Source organism: Protopterus annectens, chromosome 8.part0 (assembly GCF_019279795.1).
Source record: "Protopterus annectens isolate FY-2018-M chromosome 8.part0, PAN1.0, whole genome shotgun sequence".
Lineage (NCBI taxonomy): Eukaryota > Metazoa > Chordata > Ceratodontiformes > Protopteridae > Protopterus > Protopterus annectens.
The window spans coordinates 1782168473-1782190408 of record NC_056741.1 but is presented as its reverse complement, the minus strand read 5'-3'; the positions used below and the strand labels follow the sequence as shown (position 1 = coordinate 1782190408).

The following is a 21936-nucleotide window of genomic DNA, read 5'->3' as shown; positions in this document are numbered from 1 at the left end:
TCTGGCATCCCTTACAGCTGTCTGATTTTAACCCACATGGAATGTGGACCCCACGAGTGTTGAAATCTATGCATTGGCAGAGAGGAAACCAGGGTATTCCAGTATAGTGCCATCTTGACAGGTATGGAGATTATGCCCTACCTACTACTGTCCCACTCAGTGTACATTACATCCTGTGTTCTCAGCTATACTGGATTACTCTGTCTTCACTGTGAATGGTTGGTCCTTTGTGTGGAAACCTCTTTACCCAAGATAGGCAAGACACAAATGGCCCTCTTTCTTATTATCTTGGGTGAATACTCAAACAAATAGGATCACTAATCCAAACCAGATTGCCTAGATTGCAGCCAAGGCTTCATTCTTCTTTGCCACAGAGTTCGCACTAGTAGTAGAATTTTCAGGATGTTAAATCCTAATGAATGTTGAAGGCTAACAGTCAGCCAGCATTAAGAAAGGAAACCAGGTTATTGACAGTTAGTTCAAAATGGCTTGTGCCCAGCAAAGAGGATGCATGAGAGGTACATGTAATAGCTTTATTTAGATTTTTTGAAGGTTGAGTTTCACTTGATTTTGGGGTGGGGGTCAGCAGTTAGCCTGGAAAGCTGTGGTACATACTTTCTACATGAAGTCGGAGTGTTGTCAACTTTTGCCATCTCTCATTTCAATGCCACTTTCCTTCCCTCCTTTGGCTGATGCTTGATTGTCACATGGCTTGTCTCACGCAGTCCCATCTGTTGATCCATTTATCTGTTTGCTGGATACCCTCGTTTCTTCTTGTCGTCTTCCTCTCTGTCCAAAATCTTCACCACATTGCCTTTTGCTTTCCATTTTTTTGACCTACAGTGGGCATCCTACAACCCATCTCGGACACTTCATCTCCATCACATTTAGCTTCCTCAGCTGCACTCCCCTCACTGCCCAGGTTTCATTTTGAGTAGTAGCCAGTTGTTCCCTGTTGTCCCTAAATGGTTTCAGTATTTGCCGGGGATGATGGCATATTACATTTATTCAGAATGGGGTCAATGATTGTGAGTGAGGTAATTAAATCTGTGTTGGAGTTCATATTGCTTGGTACAGCATCAGAAGTCTGTATTCCTTTTCATTGTGGTAAGCATTGCACCATTTAGTGGCCTAAAGTGTTGGGAATAGGAAAAAAATGCTATTTGGATTTTACAGACAATTTCAGTAATACAAGTAAAGTCGTACTGCTAACCTGTCACAAACCTAGTGTAGTTTTGGACAAAATCCTATAGTTTTAATGTTGGGAGATGAATGCTGTTGAAGTCAGGATGAATAATGGGAAATGTACATGATTTCTCCAGCTGCAAAGTAAATAGAAAGCTGAGAGCAGGCTTGAGAAAAAGGGAACAAATGGATGAATGAATGAAGAGCCTAACCATGAGAACGGATTGCAGGTGGAATGGATGATAGAGTACCTTCCTGAGAGCAATAGGAATATCCCATGACCATAAGGTAGCAAGGTAGCGTTGATGTCATTGGCTTTCTTATCTAAAATCAAGCATTACCATGATGCACAGGTGTCACTCACAGTTTGACTGATTTGAGTGGTAATTCTTGTTCTTCCTCCTAGATGAATTTGTCATTTGTAAAATGTGAAGGGTATGGTCCTGATTGTTGAAGGCAGGCTTATCAAAATCCTGTGGTGTTGGAAGTGTGGCCCCTTCCCCAGAAATGGTGTCGCCCCAGAGGAGGTTATATTAGTGGTACCCCCCCCCCCCAACAACACTGGGTTACTGGGTTGGAGGACTACAGAAAATGATTTCTTTAGCAGGCACACATTGAAACTGGTTTTGTGTTTAAGCCAAATCCAGCTTTGAGTTTCCCTTTCTAATGGCAGCTGTTTTTTGTTTTGCTGTAGTTATGCTGATCAGAGTGGGGAACACTCTGAGGATTATGAAACGGAGGAGCAGCTCCAGCTACGAATTCTCACATCAGCACTAGAGTTTGTCCCAAGCCATGGCTGGAGTGTGGAGGCAATTGCAGAGGGTGCAGAGGTAAAGTTTTTTTTCCATTGGCGCATGAACGTGTGATGGAAAGTTCATTTACTGCAAAGCATGCCAAAAAAGTACTTCAGACTTCAGTTTGACTTTAAAGATTGTGTACCTAATTTTGTTATGGTATTGTGAAATGTATGCCTATTTTCTTAGTGCAGCAGTGAATGATGGGGGGCAGGTGACTTTGTGTCTAGTACCCATTTATTTTTGTTTAGGTTCTTCAGATTTCATGAAGTGTGCAGAGTACCACATTTCATGGTTTTTCAAGTCTGCAAGAGCCCTTCAGGTTTAAGGTATGTAATGAACTTTGTTGCTTAAGTGGCTGGCTGTAGACTTGGTGTCTTTTAGTATTTATGTATTCATCTACTAGTTTTACAATCCAAGTAGAAAATTAAACAAAAAGAATAAAATTAAAGTGCAAAATTAGCTTGGAATATGTTTTTATTTCGGTAATGCCTGCTGTCATTTTTGTTCTTTTCCAAGAGGTGAATTGGTAGATCTGAAGTTATTTGCTCTTCAACCTGTGGAACTCTGATCTGGCAGGCTACATTTTCTAGCATCCGATCCGAGCTCCTCCCCTAGCCATAATGGCCCCTGTCTCCCTCCTACCCTCAGATCTCATTTGCCACATGTCTAGCTAGGATCGTGGTCCGTTGCTCCAGGTTCCTGTAGAGTAATTTTTCGAAAATTTTTTTTTTTTTTTTTTTTTTTACTTCTGTCTGTGTCTTCAACTCTTGCTTCTTTTACTGTACCCCTACCCTTGCACTCCGGTGTCGGTCTTCCCTATCTGTTTGTTTTAAAAAAAAAAAAAAAAAAAAAAGCCTCTCTCTTCTCCCCTTTTCCTCCTTCTTTTTTTTTTGTGTGTGTGTTGTTCTCGTACCATGGCTGAGACCCCCAAGCCAGAGTTCAAGAAATGCACAGGGTGTGGGCAGAAGCTTCCCCCTTTTGACGGCAACACTCTTTGCATGGTGTGATTAGGAGTCCGCCACTTAGTGTGGGCAGAAGCTTCCCCCTTTTGACGGCAACACTCTTTGCATGGTGTGATTAGGAGTCCGCCACTTAGACACCTCCTGCTCTATCTCCTCCCTCCTCCTTCCTTGGCAGCCCCTGCTTCAACTTCGACCACTGCTCCTGCTTCCTCCACGCCGATCTCTGGGACTCTCCTCCCACTGCAAGGTCTGGGGGACAGGGAGAAGCACAAGCATAAGCACCAGGACACGCCTAGGAAGTGGTCCCCCAACCATGCTTCCTCGGCCAAGTCTTGCCCAGCTACCAGCTCGGGCTCTCCTTGGCTCCAATTGCCATGCTTTTCCCCAGAGCTAGAGGTTTCTCGGGGCTGATCCATGTTATTGGCCTCTCCACAGTGCCACCCTGGGCCAGTAACTGTGGCTTCTCCACCTGCCGCAACTGAGGTGGGCAGGATGATGTGGAAATTCATCCTGACCCAGGTCCAGGTGGGAGTCATGCCTGACCCCTCCCCTTCTGTGTCTGGGAGCATGCAGTCCACCTTTATCCCCATTACTCCCTTTTCTGATCTGACCCTTGGTTTCGGACTTCTTTGGTCCGAGACCTCTTGACGTCAAGGGATTGGTACCTAGACGCCCACTGTTGCCTTGAGAGGCTCCACTCCGATGAGCTCGGAGCCATAGCCTCTGCGCCGGATATGAAGGGGTGGTGTCGGCTCCTGGGCTTTCGGAGTCGGCTCTGACTCTTGAAGTGTTGGCGCCAGGAGGCTTGGCTTCATCTCCCCTGTTGATGCAGAGAGCTACGGATCTAACCTCTGCCCCAGCTTCTGGGATCCATTCTCCTCCTTTTGGCGTGGTGGGGAGTCCTTTCGGTTCTGTCGAGACCCTTGACGCTGTCGTCCTCTGAGTCTGCCCTGGCTCCCTCTTTTCTGGTCTGGATTCTGCCATTACCCCCCCCCCCCCCAGGGCCAGCCTGTTGCCTCTCAACCCCAGAGAGTTTCCCCCACTGGAATAGTCGGAAGTTTCCAAGTCCTCCCCAGAGACAAACATCACCCCCCCCCCCAAAGGAGGTTCTTTCTCGGAAGCATACATGTAAAAGGAGACACTTGGACTCCCTGCTGGAGTCCCTCACAGAAGACACTGATTTTGGATGAAGGGGAGGGTTCCCCTTGCCCCCCCCCGCCCAGAAGATGGCTCCTTTGGAGACATCATGGCAATCCTTCACTAGCGAGGGGGGCGGATGGTCTGTTGTCCAAAAACCCAACCCGGACTTGTTTGTGTTTCTGTTAGCGTTTGGCACAGGACTGTTCCTTCTGGGTGTTCCCTCCCACAGATCCACTTGTGGATTTAGTGACATCTTGGGCATGGAAGGAGCCTGATTGGTGGAACCCATTTCTAAATGCCCCGATAATAGTTTTAGCTGCGATGTCGGACAAATAGCACTGGTTTAAGGGTCCCCGGTTGATGCCATGATGGTGGTGGCCACCAAAAGTATCTCACTCTGGAGAGCTCTACGGTCCATCCGCCAGACCGAGAGTCCAGGGCAATGGACCATTTTGGAAAGCGGATCTACTCTTCAGCCACGTTTGCTGTACGTGTGCAGAACTATATGGTACATGTGATCAGACTTCAGCAAGACCTGGTCAAGGAGGTCGCCAAATCTGCCCCAGGGTCCATGTCAGTGGAGGAGCAGAAGGTGTTCTCTTCCCATATGGCCACCCTTATTTCAGTTTCCATTACCTCTATGTGGCTCTTGCCCCACCCTACCGAAGGCAAAGTTAGAGCAGCCGGTACAGGTGTTGCCAACGGGCGTCATGCCTGGCTCTAGCTTTGTGCCTTCTCGAAGCCCTTCAAGGCATCCTTCAGTTATGCCCCATAAAATGGTTCCACTCTTTTTGGAAAGACCATAAGAGACACGTTGGTCCCGAGTGAGAAAGACGGGAAAACCTTGTCTGCTGTCGAGATCCGCTTCTCAACCTCTCAACTATCCTTTTCCCGGAATCAGCAAGGGGCGAAGAAGATGCTGCTCCAGAAGTCTCAGGGCTATCCCCATGACACTCAGTATTCACCCCCACCTCCCCAGAGGCAGACGGGGATATGACCGGTGCCTCCCTCGTGGCAGAGGGGGTCCAAGAAAGTACCGGGCTCTGTCCCAGTTTGACTTTCCTGGTAAACAAATATTAAATAAATAGAATGTAGTGTACCAAAAGTCATCAGTAGCATAATTTGCATTATCTGAGAGAAAATCTTGATTGATGATGATGGTGAAGAATAATAGTAAATTAAATGTGGATTGTTTAGGTTTTGATCTTTTGTGTGAGATTACTATAACAGCTCTCTCTCTCTCTCTCTCTCTCTCTCTATTTGCTGACTTGCCCTGCAAAAAATGTTTTTGTATGCTGAGATGAGAGGACAACATGCAACTAATGCCCCCCCCCCTGACTATTTTAAGTTTACGTTTTTCATGTTGACTTTGTGTGTGTGTGAGACCTTTTTGGCTAGAGTCCTGTACCATGCACAATCGCCTCTTTTTTTGGCTTCCTCTTTATACAGCTGCGCAGCAGGTGTGCAGGGACGTTCTCTGAGTTCCTTACCCTGTCCCTCAGAGTAGCCCAGTGACCATGTAGAGACACCTAACTTTTGCTATGTGTTCCCTTAGGCTCATTCTTTTAGTCGCTCCCTACTTCTCATAACCATGGTTGTTGACTAAACTATGAGCTTTGTCAAAGAACTTTGCTTCGTCTGCGACCACAGATTTGTATAGTATCTGGGTCCCTATTATGTTGTCAAAAACGCATTTTATCGAATGCATTTTCACCAAACTGTAAATAGCGAACCGACAAAATAGCGAAGCGGCTTTTCAGTGAATTCTTTCCCTGGGAAAGAAGTTGCTTGGCCGCTTAGTTAGTTTGCCGTGTTTTGCACTGTAGTGCGGTCTCGCAGATGCCCTTCTCCGGTATGGCTCCCGAACATAAATGTGCAATAGTTACTGACCTTAGGGTTAGGGTACGGGTTAAGGTAAGTGCATATCTAGTAATGCATTTAGCGTAAACTTTAGGGTTAGAAGTAATGCATTTAGCATACACTTAAGGGTTAGAAGTAGGGTTTAGTTTAGTGTTTAAGTGTATATTATATGTTTACTTTTTGTGGAGGGGTTAGAAGTAGGGTTAAGGTAGCTGTGTATGTGTTTTAACGGTAAGTTTTTGTTGGAACAGCGATTTGTGTTTTTTGTTTTTTTTTTTCAGTTTTCAGTGAAATGGGGTTGATCATTCATCATTTGCTGTTTTCAGCATTCGATGACGTGATATCGACCCTAGTATCCATGGGACTAGTCACTGCCCACTTCTGCTTGTCAGTCTCCTATTTCTGATTTAGTCTGTAATGAACTAGATCCTATTTCTGATTTAGTCTGTAATGAACTAGATCCCAAGGTAAACTCCCTTATGAAGGGCATGTGTGTTTCTCACTGCCCTCACACTGGATTAGAGCATTTTACTCTTTTCAGAACAGCCCTGTAGCCACAGATTTTTGGAGGTCCCGATTCTGATCCCGGCAGCATCATACTCTGCATTGAGTTCCTTGACTAACTTGTCAGGCTGAATCTTTGCTTGATTTAGGTACATATGAACGTCTCACAGTTTTTAAGTTTAGCTGTACCACTGCTGTATTGGTTGCTGAGAGCTGTGCTTTAACACTGAAAATGAATTGAACAAAATGCTTTTATATTAAAAAAAAAATGAATTGAACAAAATGCTTTTATATTAAAAAAAAGTAAATATTGATTTTTGTCTAAAGGTGCTGCTACAGCATGGTAAAGAATTACAGCTATCACTTGTTTGTGATGCATCAACGTATAGCATTGGGGCACTGATTAAAAAGGTATCCCTTAAGGCAGTGAATGACCAATGATTTATGCAGAGACATTTTCTGTTGCTAGAGAAAATTTACTCAGATTAAGACGAAAACACTTGATACTGACAAGAAACCTGTGCTAATGTAGATTCCTACCTTGGGAGCAGCAGTAATTCAGAGATGGGAGTATTACTTTTTAACCTGTAATTATCAGAGTTTACAGTTTCCAGGAACCGTCTTAAAAGTGCAGATGGGCTTTCTGGAGCACTATTATCTTAAGCTTCATAAAGTCTTATGGAATGAGTTGCAGTGTATGTGATTTAATAACACTTTCAGGACAATTTATTTAAATGGATCTGGTCACGTGGGTAACCATAACCTACCCAGAACAGTCAAATGTTATGTTTTGTGATGGAGGACTGGCCAGCTGCTACAAACTTTAGCAAGTTTAAAAGTTGCATTGGGGGATCTTGGTAGTGGTCTTTCTGGCATCATTAGAACTAATGTACTACTGGAATAATAATCTGGTAGCCTGAGGTATATGAAGAGCTTGATCATGTGTACAGGGCTTATACACCATGTCAAGAAGAATAGAAAATGCCAAGAAAGGCCCCTTCATGTCATGGGGATTTGTATTGAGATGCTAAACACTTAAGTGGTCTGAAAAAAGTCAACTATTTGTGTTGAGCAGTGGAGGCATATTCCATATGGATTAAAATATTCTGCATGCCTGCAGCCACATGTCATACTGCCAGTAGTCCTCTGAAAGGAGTTTTCAGTACTTGCGGTTTATTTGAACTTGTTACTGACAGTAGAATGCAGTTCATATCCTACAAAGTTGTGTGTTATAAATGTTCGTGCTCAAAGATGTGATGTCTGCCCTTACACAGACTTTCTCTAGTGGCATGACATTTCATTTCACAAGTTTGGATAGCATTTCTCCCAGCTGGCTAGAATGGACGTCTCAAACATTGACCCCCTTCCTTTGTGGCAACACAGGTATGCACTGGATTAATGAACATTGCAAGTTCACATAGCCAATGGTATTTCATGTGGTTTTTAGAATGGATCTTGAAACCTTATCTGTGATCAAAATGTAATAATCAGTTGCACTTGTGCACCGGCATATCCTGTAAAATATGGATTAGCTGAGGATTTAATCCTGCAAAGCAGACCTGAAAAGATTGTGCCATGTTGGAAATCAACGTTTAGTATTTTCCTTTTTTGTGTTACAGTACAAAGCAGCTCAAAACTGTACGACAGTACACACATTGTCAGAGCTGTTAAGTAGTAAGAGAACTTGGACTCGGTGAAACCAAGCAGAGTTGTTAAACAGTACTGCAAAGGTTCAACATGACAAACAAGCTTGATCTTTCAGTGCGCAGGATTCGGTGTATACCCAGGATAGCACTAGTGGAGAGCATTGCAAGAACCAAAGTTTTTAACTCATTCCCTCCAGTATAACTCTCTTGAGTATATTCCTTTAACTCACAGTGGGCATGGCTTGAGTCTTTGAAAAATGAAGATATCACCTTGCATTTCTAATAAATACTCATTGACAGAGGTCAAATATTAATACAGTTTGCCATCATGTATGCTTCAAGATGAAAATTTCTGATACCTTGTATGTAGCATGGTTTTGGAATCATTAATGCAAGTATGAATAAGTAATATTTGACACCTAGAGGAACAATAGGAGGTAACTGCAGAAACGTCTGGAGGAGGACTCTGCCGTAATGAGTTAATACAGAAAGCTTTAATTGCTTGATGTGGCAAGGACAGTTGCTGATTTTTTGTTTTTCATTATGTTTTTGTTTTTCATTATGTTTTTGTAAGGTAAACTAAGTTATTTAGTTTTACATATAATTTTCCTATACATATTTCACTGAATAATCAATTACTCCTTTCTGATTCAAAACATTCATGTAAATTATATATAATAATTTAACTAAACTACATACACTGTATGCATTGCACACTTATCTGTTAATGTTATTGTCTACCAACTTGACTGAAATTCAGTACTTGTATTGAAGGCAGTCCATAACATTTATATAAGTAGGGAAGAAAATCACACTGCTTTCATTCTTTGTCCAATTAAGTCTGAAATTTTAGACCAGGGTTAAACATAAGCTTAATTGTTTTATTTTCTTTCATTATGTATAATTCTTAATCGGTATCAGAAAAAAGGGGTTATTTAAATGGGGTAATGTTCAGCATTGTTCTTTAAGCATCTTTGTTGATATTATTGATGCAGGCTTTATGTGGCAAGGTTGAGGATGAAAATGGTGAAAGCATGCTTGGATTTCTTGTCGAATAAGTCATCCATGTGTTTTTCTTTTATGCAGACCTTGGGCTTATCAACTGCTGCTGCTGGGATGTTCAACAATGGAGCTGGAGATCTAGTCCTACATTTTGTGTCTCAGTGCAACTCGAAGCTGTCAGAGCATTTGGAAGAGCAGCATAAACTTGTGCAACTAGGACAAGCTGAGTGAGTACCTACTTGTGGCCAGTAGGGGGAATCTTTGTTAAAGAAGGTGCTAAGGAGAAGTACGCATGTATGTGCGCTGGTCTGTCACATGTCACTATGATTGTCCAGTGTTGATCATTAAGGGCAGTGCATTTGACAAAATGGTTAGATTTGGAGAATATCACTTGATGAGGTTAGCATAGTGGTTAAGGCGTTTACCTTACAAACCCAAGGTGCACAGTGTTTTGAATCCTATACTGGTAGTTAGCTAGGCTTAGAATGACCCACATGGGCAGTTAGCCCAGTATTAATCTATGAATTTGTTAGTAGAGGTGTGTGTGTGTGTGTGTGTGTGTGTGTGTGTGTGTGTGTGTGTGTGTGTGTGTGGTTTAGTTTGTACTGTACTCCATTTTGAACAATCAAGCCTCCATCCCTTAATTCCCCTTTAAGTGAGAGCCTGTTTCTTATGGTTGGAATTGAGCTCTAGGAATAGTGCTGCCATACAAAGTGTGTCAGGGTATTCCTTTATGTATGTCCAGTAGACTGTTTTTAATAAGGACATTTAATGGGTGTAGTGTAGGGCTGTCTCAGGCTCACACAAATGATACAAGTCATTAGATGACCCTGCCTACTCAACGAGTTGGAAATGTCTGGTAACTGCAACCTGTAGTATGCTCTCGGGCATGTGCCCACACTTCCTTGCCAAAAGTGGTGTGTAGCCCTTTCACTTACATGTTCTACCGATCTCCAGCAGTACCAGGGCCTCTATTTTAACCCTGGTCACCTGAGTTGTAGTCCAGGCTTTTATCCTTGTGTGTAAAGGAACCATATATACTAATACAGAGTTTGACAGTTTGGCATTAAAACAGTTTTTTGCTAACTAGGCAAGTATGTTGATCAGGAGCATGACCGTTTTCAAATGCAATCAGAGAACTTGAGAGACTCATTTAAAAACAAATCGGTATGGAAGCCACTACATGTAACAAAAACAGTGACATTAATGTCAGGAAACATTGTTCCATTAAACTAATTTTACAAGCGGACGTTATTAACCTTAAAATAGTGAACCTTTTAAATTTAGTTAACCACAGATTGCTGTTAGATGATTAGGAGACTACTTTAACCCCCCCCCCCCCAAAAAAAAAAATATGGGGGGTATAAGTGAAATGAAAACCTTGCAGGACCTGAGAGGATGTTAGCTCACATGATCGGATATAATTGGACATGGATATGTAGGAGTTTGTATCTTGATAAATCTTCTGGAGCAGATATGTAGAATTGTAATCTTCTGTAGTGGATTTGTAAAGCTAGGCAAGAACAATTGGGGGTCCTTAACAGTGTTAACTTATAAAGGAAACTAGTTGAGCAGTAATCCTGAGAGAATTTGTGAGAGGTCTGTGCAGTTGTACCTGGGAAGTCAGATGTATGACCCCATCTTCCTGTCTATCTGGCCCCATCTTCCTGTCTGTCTGGCAAATTTTTTGGATGGCCAGTGTGATAGGCCACGTTGGGTTGTTAGAACAACTTTAGTACAGAAAAAGATTTTTTTTTTTTTTGTTTTTAAACCAGGAAAAGTAAGTGGAACTAATGTAGCAGATTTCACAAAAGCTATCATAAACTGTTTGATAATGACATCTGTTGGTAAAGAAGTAGCATGCTTTTAGACTGCTTCATTTTTGAAGCTCTTGTGGATGAGAAACCTCTAAAAAGCAGGTATGCCACAAGTAAAGACGGGGCATAGCTAGAGCAGATTGAAGAGGCCAGCCACCCCAGTTACAAGATGTTGGGAACACAATTGGCAGTTGCTGAAGAGACTTTTTTGCAGTACTGACATTCAAAAGTGAATACCAGTGCTGTAATTATCGTCAGGATTGGAATCGCTTTGTGGGCAGTATTACAACGGTAGCAAACCACTTGCTTTAGTGTACATTTGCAGCAAACTGTTTGCTGCAGTTTAAAGACGAAAATTATTGATCCTCTGGATCTCAAAATCAGTGAGAGGACCTTTTAATTTCAGCTGCTGGATGAGCAAGCTATAGCTTTGATGGATGGATGCACACACTTTCCAGAATAATCTGTCTAATGTAGCTGAGAATACTGTGTTTCAATTTTGCTATACCATCACACCTACTCAACCACTCTCCCACTTCTGGCCAGCATAACTCATTTTAATACAGCAGTCTCACAAGTAGTGATAACTTCAGCACTGCTACCTGTTACTTGTTTTCATGGTTGCAGTTGCATACTACTTAGTTTAGGCAGTGTGGCAGTGAAAAGGCAGTGGTGTGAAGATATGTAATTAGTAGTACAGAGTGAAAATGAGACTACAGAAAGAGAGAACTTGAGAGAATTGGTTTATTTTTGGAATACAGGGCCCCATTTTATGGTGGAATGAACCTGCAGTTTATTCTGAAAGCTCAATTAATGGAAGTTAGATTTATCTGCATCGCAGGCAGAAAATGAACAGTGGTCAAAGATGCCCACTAACCCCCTGAACTGAGAAAAAATGATCATACTTGTTAGTTAGTTTTGTGACGTGGGCAAGGAGTGTCGGACATGGATAACTTGGCCCTGTTTGAATTAATTTGTGAAGAGATCATGGAAGATTTGTACTCCTCCTTGGCGATATCGGTCTAAAGCATCTTTGTTCATGCAAAGAATAAAAGTTGAGTAGTGTGTCTAGACTGTTTTTTGGATTGAGTTGTGTAGAATCTGCCAAGATATGTCTTTGGAGTTTATAGTAAAGATTAATATAGTGTAGCTAAAGTTGTTGTGATGGTTGGAGTAGAAAATGTTAGGCTTTGGAGAAATGTATTTTTGCAGTAGAAACTGTAACACCGCATTTTTATTCTGTCAAGTTTGTTAAAGCATCAAGTCAATAAGCATTGGAATGATGTGTTGGTTTATGATTTATTATTTTTTTATAGTCTGAATCTTACTTTGACGAAGAATGGTTTTATATCTAGGCTTCATGTTCAACTAAGTTGAAAATAGACTGCGGTGAAAATGTTGTGTAGGTGTAACACAAGCAAAAACACAATAGTTCCACTGTTTGGTTATATATGTTTTACAGGATAATCTAAGTGTTTATAGTCTGAACTGTAGCTTCCAAGTTCAGCATTTTATCCACTAAACTTTACCAAGTCCAGGAGCAAACAACAAAATGTTTATAGCCTGTAAGGTAATTCTGATATGCATCCCTTTGCCGTCTTATGTTGGAAACCACTAAGGACTGTGTAAATGTCTAGGACCTCTTGTAGTAGCAAATTGAGATTTTTGGTGGAGAGATTGTAATTCTGACCAAATGTCCTTTGAACCACTGCATATTAGAATTTCATTTATTTGCATTTATTAACTGGAAAAGTCAGACTTTGATATGTTTCCCCCTTGCAGTAAAAATAGTACAGAATAAGTTCTAATTTACATAATACCTAGCAAAGCCGAATGTCGTGGCAAGTATGAAGAAGGTAGACATGGAGAAGTGACTTGAATGGAAAGTGGTTTTGTGTGTGTGTGAGATGCTTTTGGGCAAGGCAATAGTTTATTATGTATGTTGGAGTCGGTAGTTAGATACAGAAGAAAGTTGTGAGTTAATAGTTATTGTTATTCTTAAAGTTGTAAGATTGGTTTGTAAACATTTTAGTAATGTCCATTTTTTTAAGGTTTAGTAGTCTGATTTGGTAGTAGCATGCATACTGTTTGTCAAATGGGTGGGTTTTAACTTTCTTTCTGGTGGGCATCCAGTTGGGCTTCCAGTTGTAATTGATGTACATTTCATTTTTGCCTGTGGAGTAGATGCCAGTGCAATAGTGGCAGCTGCTTAGGTGTCTTTGGTAAATAGCAACGATGAGATACATGGGGAATAAGTATATCAATATTTTGGACTCTATATTAAGGGCTATTTTTTGCTTTACAAGCCATCCAATGCAATTCTCATTACATTTGGAAAATAAGACCTTGGGAGAATTTTCAGATGAAGCTGGTAGTTTTTGTTGCATGGTTATTTGATTTGTACCATGAAAGCCAGGTAAAAAATATTTTGTTAGTGCCAGAAAAAGAAGAGTTTGGACTGTTTTTGAAATATATGGCTACCAAGATGAGTGACTGGTTGGGTGTCACTGGTGATGAGATGGAGGTTGCATACAGAGTTTGTTTCACGTTCCTGTTAATTGGTCTGGTTTTTTTTTTTTTTTTTTGTACTAGTGGGTGTTCATCGTGTTACCCTCCTGTAGTCATCACACTTGGGTTATCCTGCCGTCAGGCGGTCCCGCAATCGGCCTGAATTCCAAAGTCTTGGTCCGGCGTCGGTTGCTGTCGCTTCTTCCCTGACGTCAGTGCGCCAGGGGTATACAAGAGGCATCCAATGCCATTTTCTTCAGTCTTTCTTGCCGTGCGGTGCCCGAAGCAGAAGCAGTTCGCAAGTGCCGGTCGGCCGACACATGAGATTTTCGAATCGAATTTCAGTCCAAAGTCTTCAAAAGCTAAGTACCCCATTGGGGAACCTTTTCTTACCTCAGTCCGATGTTAGAAAAAGTTAATAATTGCATTTCTTGTGTGAAGCAAATACCTCATAAGGACTTTTATTCTTATTGTATACCTTGCTAGGCCCAGACCACGATGTCACTGGTTGTCGGTTTTGTGCTAGGTTCAATAAAAGAACTATAAAGTGACGCTTTGATTTCACACAACACTACTTCGGTAGAAAATTTAATTGTACTATGCCGTCGGAGCAACAGACTACCAGCGTGCATAAAAAACGCAAAGATAAAGACAGGCAGCCTAGATCCAAGCCAGACTCCAAGGCCTCGGCTAGGCCGGTCTCCGGCTGTCCGGTTTTCAGTGAGGTGTCTACGCAGCCCCTGATGACCGCAGAATTGGAACCCCAGACCGCTTTGGATTCTCAAACAGAGAGTACTAGGCCGACGCAGCCATTTTCTTTAGGCCCTACTGACAACATTGCAGAAGGAGAAACCGCTACTGTGGAAACACCTTTTGTTACAGAAGGTTTCTTTAGGCCGACTACTCTCACCATAAAATCTTATGCTAAGCTTAAGACTCCACTAAAACCTAAAAAGACTGTACTTCAGTCTCCAGTTCAAGGCCCCATGCCTAAGAAACAGATGCTCAAGATGGCTGAGGATTTGATTACTCTGATCAGGGGTTCCCAACCCCCCCCCCCCACAGACAAAAGGCCCAGACAAGGAGGATTATGCCTCCTCTGAACAAGTTTCTATTTCCTCAGACTCCTCTGAGGAGCAGGATTGCTCCTTTCCCCTTTATGAAGATTCTGATGCTGAAGATTCCATTCCCTCAGCATCTCCCCCTCAAGACTATTCCTTTGGGGAAACCTTGCATACCATGAGGGAACATTTCCACTGGGAAGGTCAGGACTACTCCGACTCAAAGAAAAGGCTCCGAGAGTTTCTTTTACTTCCTCAACACAGACCATTTGCTATCCCTCCAGTTTTAGACATTGTGGATGGTTTACTTAGAATCTAGTCTAAATCCAGATTCTCTGCCTCCTGCTCCAGCCAAACCAGACAGATATTATAGAGTGCCTGACTCGCACAAATTCCTTTACAAAAGCCCGGTTGCTGACCCAGAGACTATCTCCGAGGGTCCCAAAGGGGCTAAGGCTTCTATGGCTAAAAATCCTGTACCCTCTGAAAGGGACTCCAGAGCACTAGATAGGTGGGGGAAGAAGGTTTGCACCTCAGCTACTCAAGCTATGAGAGCACTAAATTGTCAGTTTCACATGCTGAAATATCAGCAGTTCCTAATGTCTCAATTAAAACAAAAGATGAGCACACACTCTCAACAGCCTGAATTCAAGGCAATGCAGGATCTGTTGCATGCAGCAGAACAAGTGGGCAAACATACTTTACAATGTGGATTTGACTCCTTGGAAGCTTCCTGTAGAGCAGCTGTTACTGGGTCTGTCATACGTAGGCATGCTTGGTTAAAGAAACAAACTCTGCCTGATCATGTTAAAGCAAAATTACTAGATGCACCTTTACAGCAGGATGTCTTATTTGGGGTTAAAGCAGAAGAGGTTTTAAAGAAAATGGAAGACCAGGCAAAGTCTATGCAGATGGTCAAAGATTTCTTACAGGTACAACCCCCTCACTTCAGCAGAAATTGGCCAACAAAAAAATTGGTACTTTACCCCTCTGTGGTCTGTCTGAAGCTGGAAATACAGATGCCCAAGGGGCAGAGGTCAAGCACAAACCCCTTACAAACCTTCCCAATGGGGCACTGCAACACAGAAGGGAGGAGAAGACAGGCCCCAAACTTCTAAAAGACAAACACAATGACTTGACCCTCAAACTGCCAGGCAAAGCCCTCTTGGCAGCTCCTTTGGGAGGAAAATTAGCACTTTTTACAGACAACTGGTGCATCATCACAAAGGACAAATGGGTCCTAGACATTATCTCACAAGGATACAGATTCCATTTCCATGCCTTGCCAAGGTTAAAAGGAATGCCAAACCTGCCACAACATCAATGGGCAGAGGCACAAAAACAAATTGTAGCTCTCATGGACATGAGCCATTCAACTGGTACCTACACAGGAGCAAGCCAAGGTTTTTACTCAAGGCTCTCCCTAGTCCCCAGAAAGGACAATGCATGGAGACCCATTCTGGACCTTTCAATTCTAAACACCTACTTGCAAGTACCAAAATTCAAGTACCAAAATTCAAGATGCTAACACTACAGCAGCTTCTTCCCATGTTGGGAAAGAAGGCTTTGCTAGTAACATTGGACCTCAGAGACATACCTACATGTCCCTATCAGACAAAATTGCAGAAGATATCTCCGATTTTATAGCAGGTTCAACCCATTACCAATTCTCTGCACTGCCCTTTGGCTTATTTACTGTGCCCAGGGTCTTCACAAAATGCCTGGCACCAGTAATTGCATACTGCAGACAAAGAGGGATTCAAATATATCCATACCTGGACGACTGCCTTATTCAAGCAGAAAGCAAGGACATTCTATTAAAGCATCTGGCATTTGTCAAAAACCTACTAAGTTGCCTAGGGTTCACAGTAAACGAAAAGAAGTCAAAACTAATGTCCTCACAAGACATAATATTCCTGGGTGCCAGCTTAAATACAACGGCCCAGATGGCTTATCTCATGCCAGCCAAGCAAGGACAACTGACTCAATACTTCAAAATGATGGCAACAAAGACCCAACTCCCTGCAAGAAAAATTCTGCAGGCCTTGGGATTCATGGCATCTTGCATACTACTAATACCATTTGCAAAACTGCATATGAGGAAATTACAGTGGTATCTGAAAAGCGTATGGACTCAACACAGCCACTGCTTGGAAACATACTTCCACTCATACCCTGCCTTCAACAGGAGTTTCTATGGTGGGCTCAGGCATGTCACCTCAATAAGGGTCAGCCTTTTACCTTACCCACAGCCAGGCAAACTATAACAGATGCATTGGATTATGCCTTGGGAGTGCACATGGCAGGACAGTGTATTCAGGGCAAATGGTCTGCAGACCAAAGGCATCTACATATCAATCAAAAAGAGATGCTAGCTTTACAAAATGTCCTAACAGCTTTCAAGGACCTCCTGCATCCAGGACAACTCCTAATAAAGACTGACAACACCACAGTGATGTGGTACATAAACAAGCAAGGGGCACACACTCCTACCCCCTATGCAGACAAGCAATGACCTTGTGGAACACAGCACTGACCTACCAAGTTCAACTACAAGCACAATTCCTGCCAGGAAAGAAAAACACATTGGCAGACGATCTAAGCAGAAACATTATAGATCCTCACGAGTGGAAACTAGATCCACAAGTATTCGCAATGATAACTCAAAAATGGGGGAGCCCAGACATAGATCTGTTTGCTTCCCCCCAAAACTACCAACTACGGAAATTCTGCACAAGGACATACCACACACTAGCTTGGAAAGTGGACACCCTCTCATTCAAGTTGGAAAACATTGGCAGTGTATGCCTTTCCTCCACTGCCTCTTCTGGCAAAGGTGCTGCTGAAAGCCAGATTAGAGAGGCCTCAAATAATACTCATTGCTCCAGACTGGCCACGCCAACACTGGTATCCAATACTAAGGAACATGGCTCAAGGCCCACCATGGATTTTACCTACAATTCCTCACCTGCTCACTCAGCAAAACAGTCAGATTCTACACAGCCAGCTCAAGACTTTAAATCTGGCTGCATGGCAAATTGCCTAAACAACCAGTCAACACTTCTCTCTAAAGCTGTGATGGACGTCCTTCTGGAGGCCAGGAGGCCCAGCACCAGGAAAGTTTATTCAGACAAATGGAAAAGATTCTGCACCTGGAACCAGGCTAAAGGCCAAAATCCCCTTGTACCAAATATTCCTCAGATTCTTCAATATTTAACTGAGATGTTGCACAAAGGACTTTCCTTCTCATCTATTAAGATCCACGCCTCAACTATTTCAGCTCCCTGATCCTCCTATATTTTCACATCCATTACTAAGACAGTTCCTCAGAGGGGCTAAGAACATAAGACCGCCCCGGAGAGCACCAACACCAACTTGGGATCTCAATTTTGTTTTGGAAAAACTTACACTACTGCCCTTTGAACCAGCTTTCCCAGCTGATCTACAGTTCCTATCATGGAAAACTACCCTGCTGCTAGCAATAACTTCAGCATGAAGAGTCTCAGAACTACAGGCCCTAATGGCAGTGTAGCCTTTCATCATTTTTCATAAAGACAGAGTCTCTTTACGAACTAACCTTTCCTTTATGCCAAAGGTGGTATCCAGTGTGGCCCTAAACCAAACCATTCATTTGCCCACCTTTTATCCAAACCCCCAGAACAAAGGGGAAAGGCTCCTACACTCTTTGGACATTCACAGGCAATTACGTTACTACTTGGATAAAACTAAGACTTTCAGAAAATCTGACCAGCTTTTTGTATCCTATGCTGCAGGATCACAAGGAAAAGCCATCTCAAAACAGACCATTTCAAAATGGATAGGACATTGTATCCGTTTCTGCTACACACACCATGGGAAACCTGTGCCTGGTAACATCAGGCCCCATTCCACCAGGGCTACAGCAGTATCAACAGCCTTCCTCAGAGGGGTACCAACCAAGGATATTTTGGAGGCTGCAACTTGGAGTTCACTGCACACCTTCACCAAGCACTATCACTTGCCTCTATACTCTAAAACCAGAGCTGGCTTCGCCACTGCAGTTCTGCAGGGCCTACTAGCCTCACCAAACCCTGTTTAGTTCCACTACCCATCCTTGGCTTTGGGATTCAACCCAAGTGTGATGACTGCAGCAGTGTAACACGATGAGCATAGTACAGTTTTGTACCTACCATAAATGTAGATGTTCAAGTGTTCACACTGCTGCAGTCCAGGTTACCATCCCTCCATCCCCTCTGAACTAGCTGGAATTATCTATACCTTTCTATCCTATACAACTTTTGTGGTGTATTTGTTTGTAACTGAAGGTATTGTTTTATTTTAATATATATATTTTTTATTAGCAATATGTATTGCCTACCTATTGGGGGCACCTGATATCTGGGGCAAGAAAAACTGAAGAAAATGGCGTCGGATGCATCTTTATATACCCCTGGCGCACTGACGTCAGGGAAGAAGCGACAGCAACCGACGCCGGACCAAGACTTTGGAACTCGGACTGCCTGACGGCAGGATAACCCAAGTGTGATGACTGCAGCAGTGTGAACACTCTAGCATCTACATTTATGGTAGGTACAAAACTGTACTTTTTGTTGTATAGGTAATCTCTATTATTATGGCAGTAATATGTTAGTGGATACTTGCATTGTTGGGGTTCTAGATTAGTTGTAAGTTTAAATAATGTAATTTTAAAAGTGTGACTATTAATGCTTGTGTATTGTATATCATCAGTGGTCCAAAAAGAAACCTTGCAGGGCAGCGTACCCTTGAGTATTTTATTTCTCAACTGAAATTTATGGCAAGCCAGTAGCAGTAACAATCCTGTGTTTTCACCCTTTTTACCACAAGAGTCCCAGTAAAAAAGTAACCATCTTGTTGAAAATGCATACCCACTGAAAATCTTGGGGTGTAGTCTCATATAATTCAACCCAGCCTTAAATTAAAGGAGAAAAAAAGCTCAACCTTAAGTGTAAGGCTAATCTGTTTCAGACAGTATCTTCCCCATGCTTTAGCAAGTAATGTACCATTAAAAAGACAGCAAAATACAGTAAAGTTTTGCAACCTGTGTAATAGTGTGTGAGCTGTATCTTGAAGCGTTTCAAGGACTGAACGTGCATATAAATAGCAAACGTGCTATCTTCAGTGCCATTTTGAGACTGCAGCCAGAGTGCGCATCTATGAGTGTAATAGCCAATTTTATAAAAAATGTATCTAGGTTAAAGTTATTAAACCTCAATCCTGATGTATTTGTACGTAGTAAAGCTGCTTGAGCACAGACCCTACTATTTTAAACTGACTAGACAAGCGACATGGTGCTAGAACTGGAATTCCATAGGCTGCTTTTCAGAGCTACGAGGTGCAGGTGCAGAGATAACAGTGAAGGTAAACTAAGAGAAACGAGCATAAAAAAGGGCCAGAAATGAGCCAAAGGTAATTTAAAACATGCATTCATGATTTATTCTATAAAAAAAGATAAAACCGAGCATTACAAGAGCACAAACATCATTTTTAAACAAGCGAGCAGCGCAAAAGGATTATTAATTAAACAAAATGTTTAGTATTAAGATATTTGATAAAATGATTATCAGAAAAGCCCGTAAGGGATTTGGAATTATGATTACCTCGCAACTGCAAAATGAGCATGTTTTTAAAGCAAAACTGGCATGTTTGAGTAAAACGTGCACAAGAAAAGTATCATCATCATTCTCTTTCGGCTTTTCCCGTTAGGGGTCGCCACAGCGGATCAGCTCTTTCCATTTCTTCCTATCCTCTGCATCTTGCTCTGTCACACCAACCGCCTGCATGTCCTCTCTCACCACGTCCATAAACCTTATCTTAGGCCTTCCTCTATTCCTCTTACCTGGCAGCTCCATCCTTAGCATCTTTTTCCCAATATACCCATCATCCCTCCTCAGCACATGTCCAAACCAACGCAATCTCGTCTCTCTTGCTTTGTCTCCAAACTGTCCAACATGAGCTGACCCTCTAATATACTGATTCCTAATCCTATCCATCCTAGTCACACCGATTGCAAATCTTAACATCTTTAACTCTGCCACATCCAGCTCTGACTCCTGCCGTTTTGTCAATGCCACTGTCTCCAACCCATATAACATAGCTGGTCTCACTACACTCTTGTAGACCTTCCCTTTCACTCTTACTGATACCCGTCTGTCACAAATCACTCCTGACACTCTTCTCTACCCATTCCACCCTGCCTGTACTCTCTTCTTCACCTCTCTTCCACATTCACCATTACTCTGAACTGTTGATCCCAAGTACTTAAACTCGTCCACCTTTACCAACTCTACTCCCTGCATCCTCACCATTCCTCTACCCTCCCTCTCATTTACACACATATATTCTGTCTTAGCCCTGCTGACCCTCATTCCTCTGCTCTCTAGAGCACATCTCCACCTCTCCAGAGTCTCCTCAACCTGATTCCTACTCTCACTACAGATCACAATGTCATCTGCAAACAAATGAATATAAGGGCAAGAAAGGGTACAAACCATAAATAAAGCAAGGTGACTGCATGTTCTTTTTTGGCAAAGTACTATGTTTTGGCATAACTACTATTCCACATTATATTTGGAGCATAACTAGAGTTACTCGAAGTATCTCGTTGTGTAAAAGTGCTTACAGTGTGCTTATTACTTTGCATGTATTCCGGAGAGTTTATTTGTATGCAAAGAGCAACTATTTCATAAAGTACAGTCAAAATATAGCCATTTAGAAAAATTGCTTGTGCTGGGTGTGTCTATTCGCAAAGTGATGCCATTACATTGTGTTTTTGCACCGTAAAGAGTTATTTAGCAAAGTATCGACATTTTGGGAAAGTTTGTCTGCTGTGTACTGTTTATTCACAAAGTGCAATTACTTTGAAATGTTTCTTACTCTGAGCTTCTTCTGCCCAGTTCATTCGCACAGTGCAGTTATTTTGAAATGTTTCTTACAATGATAAGTGACTTTTACAGTACAGTAATTTCAAGAGTATTACATGCTTAAGTCTTATTTCGCAATGATGTTATTTTGTCCTGTCTCGCCTTTCTTCTTACTGGTTGGGTTCGGAACCGATCCTCAGTTCCGACTCGGCTGCTTACTAAAGCTCGAGGTCTTCCACTGGCTCGTGGCTGTAACCCTATCCATCACGCTCTACTGCAACTCCCCTGGTCTCGTTTGTTGCTAAACAGATTGCAGGCTTCCATCTTGGCTCTGGCTAAATGAACAGCTTTATATTCTTTTATTACTAATTTTTTCTCTTGTATTACCTTCTAGTAGTTACTAATTAATTTTTTCTGTAATTGTAGTCCAGATAGATTCATTTCTCTGCTGAGTTGTTGTTGGCCAGTCGTTCCATTAGGCTTTGTCCCCTGTTCCGGTTAATTGTTAGACCTGTTTAATTTAGAACTCTACTCATTTTTTAGAGGGGGCAGTTTTCCCGTGTGAATTTCTTT

General features: G+C 42.2%; 1 protein-coding gene across 1 annotated transcript in view; it reads left to right on the top strand.

Annotated features, from left to right (window-relative positions):
* Nucleotides 1-21936, top strand: part of COQ9 (coenzyme Q9) — a 399687-nt gene that overhangs the window by 35131 nt on the left and 342620 nt on the right. The window contains exons 3-4 of the mRNA XM_044081281.1: nt 1880-2015; nt 9181-9323. Of these exons, the coding sequence (XP_043937216.1) occupies nt 1880-2015; nt 9181-9323 (279 nt within the window). The remainder of the gene's footprint in view (nt 1-1879; nt 2016-9180; nt 9324-21936) is intronic.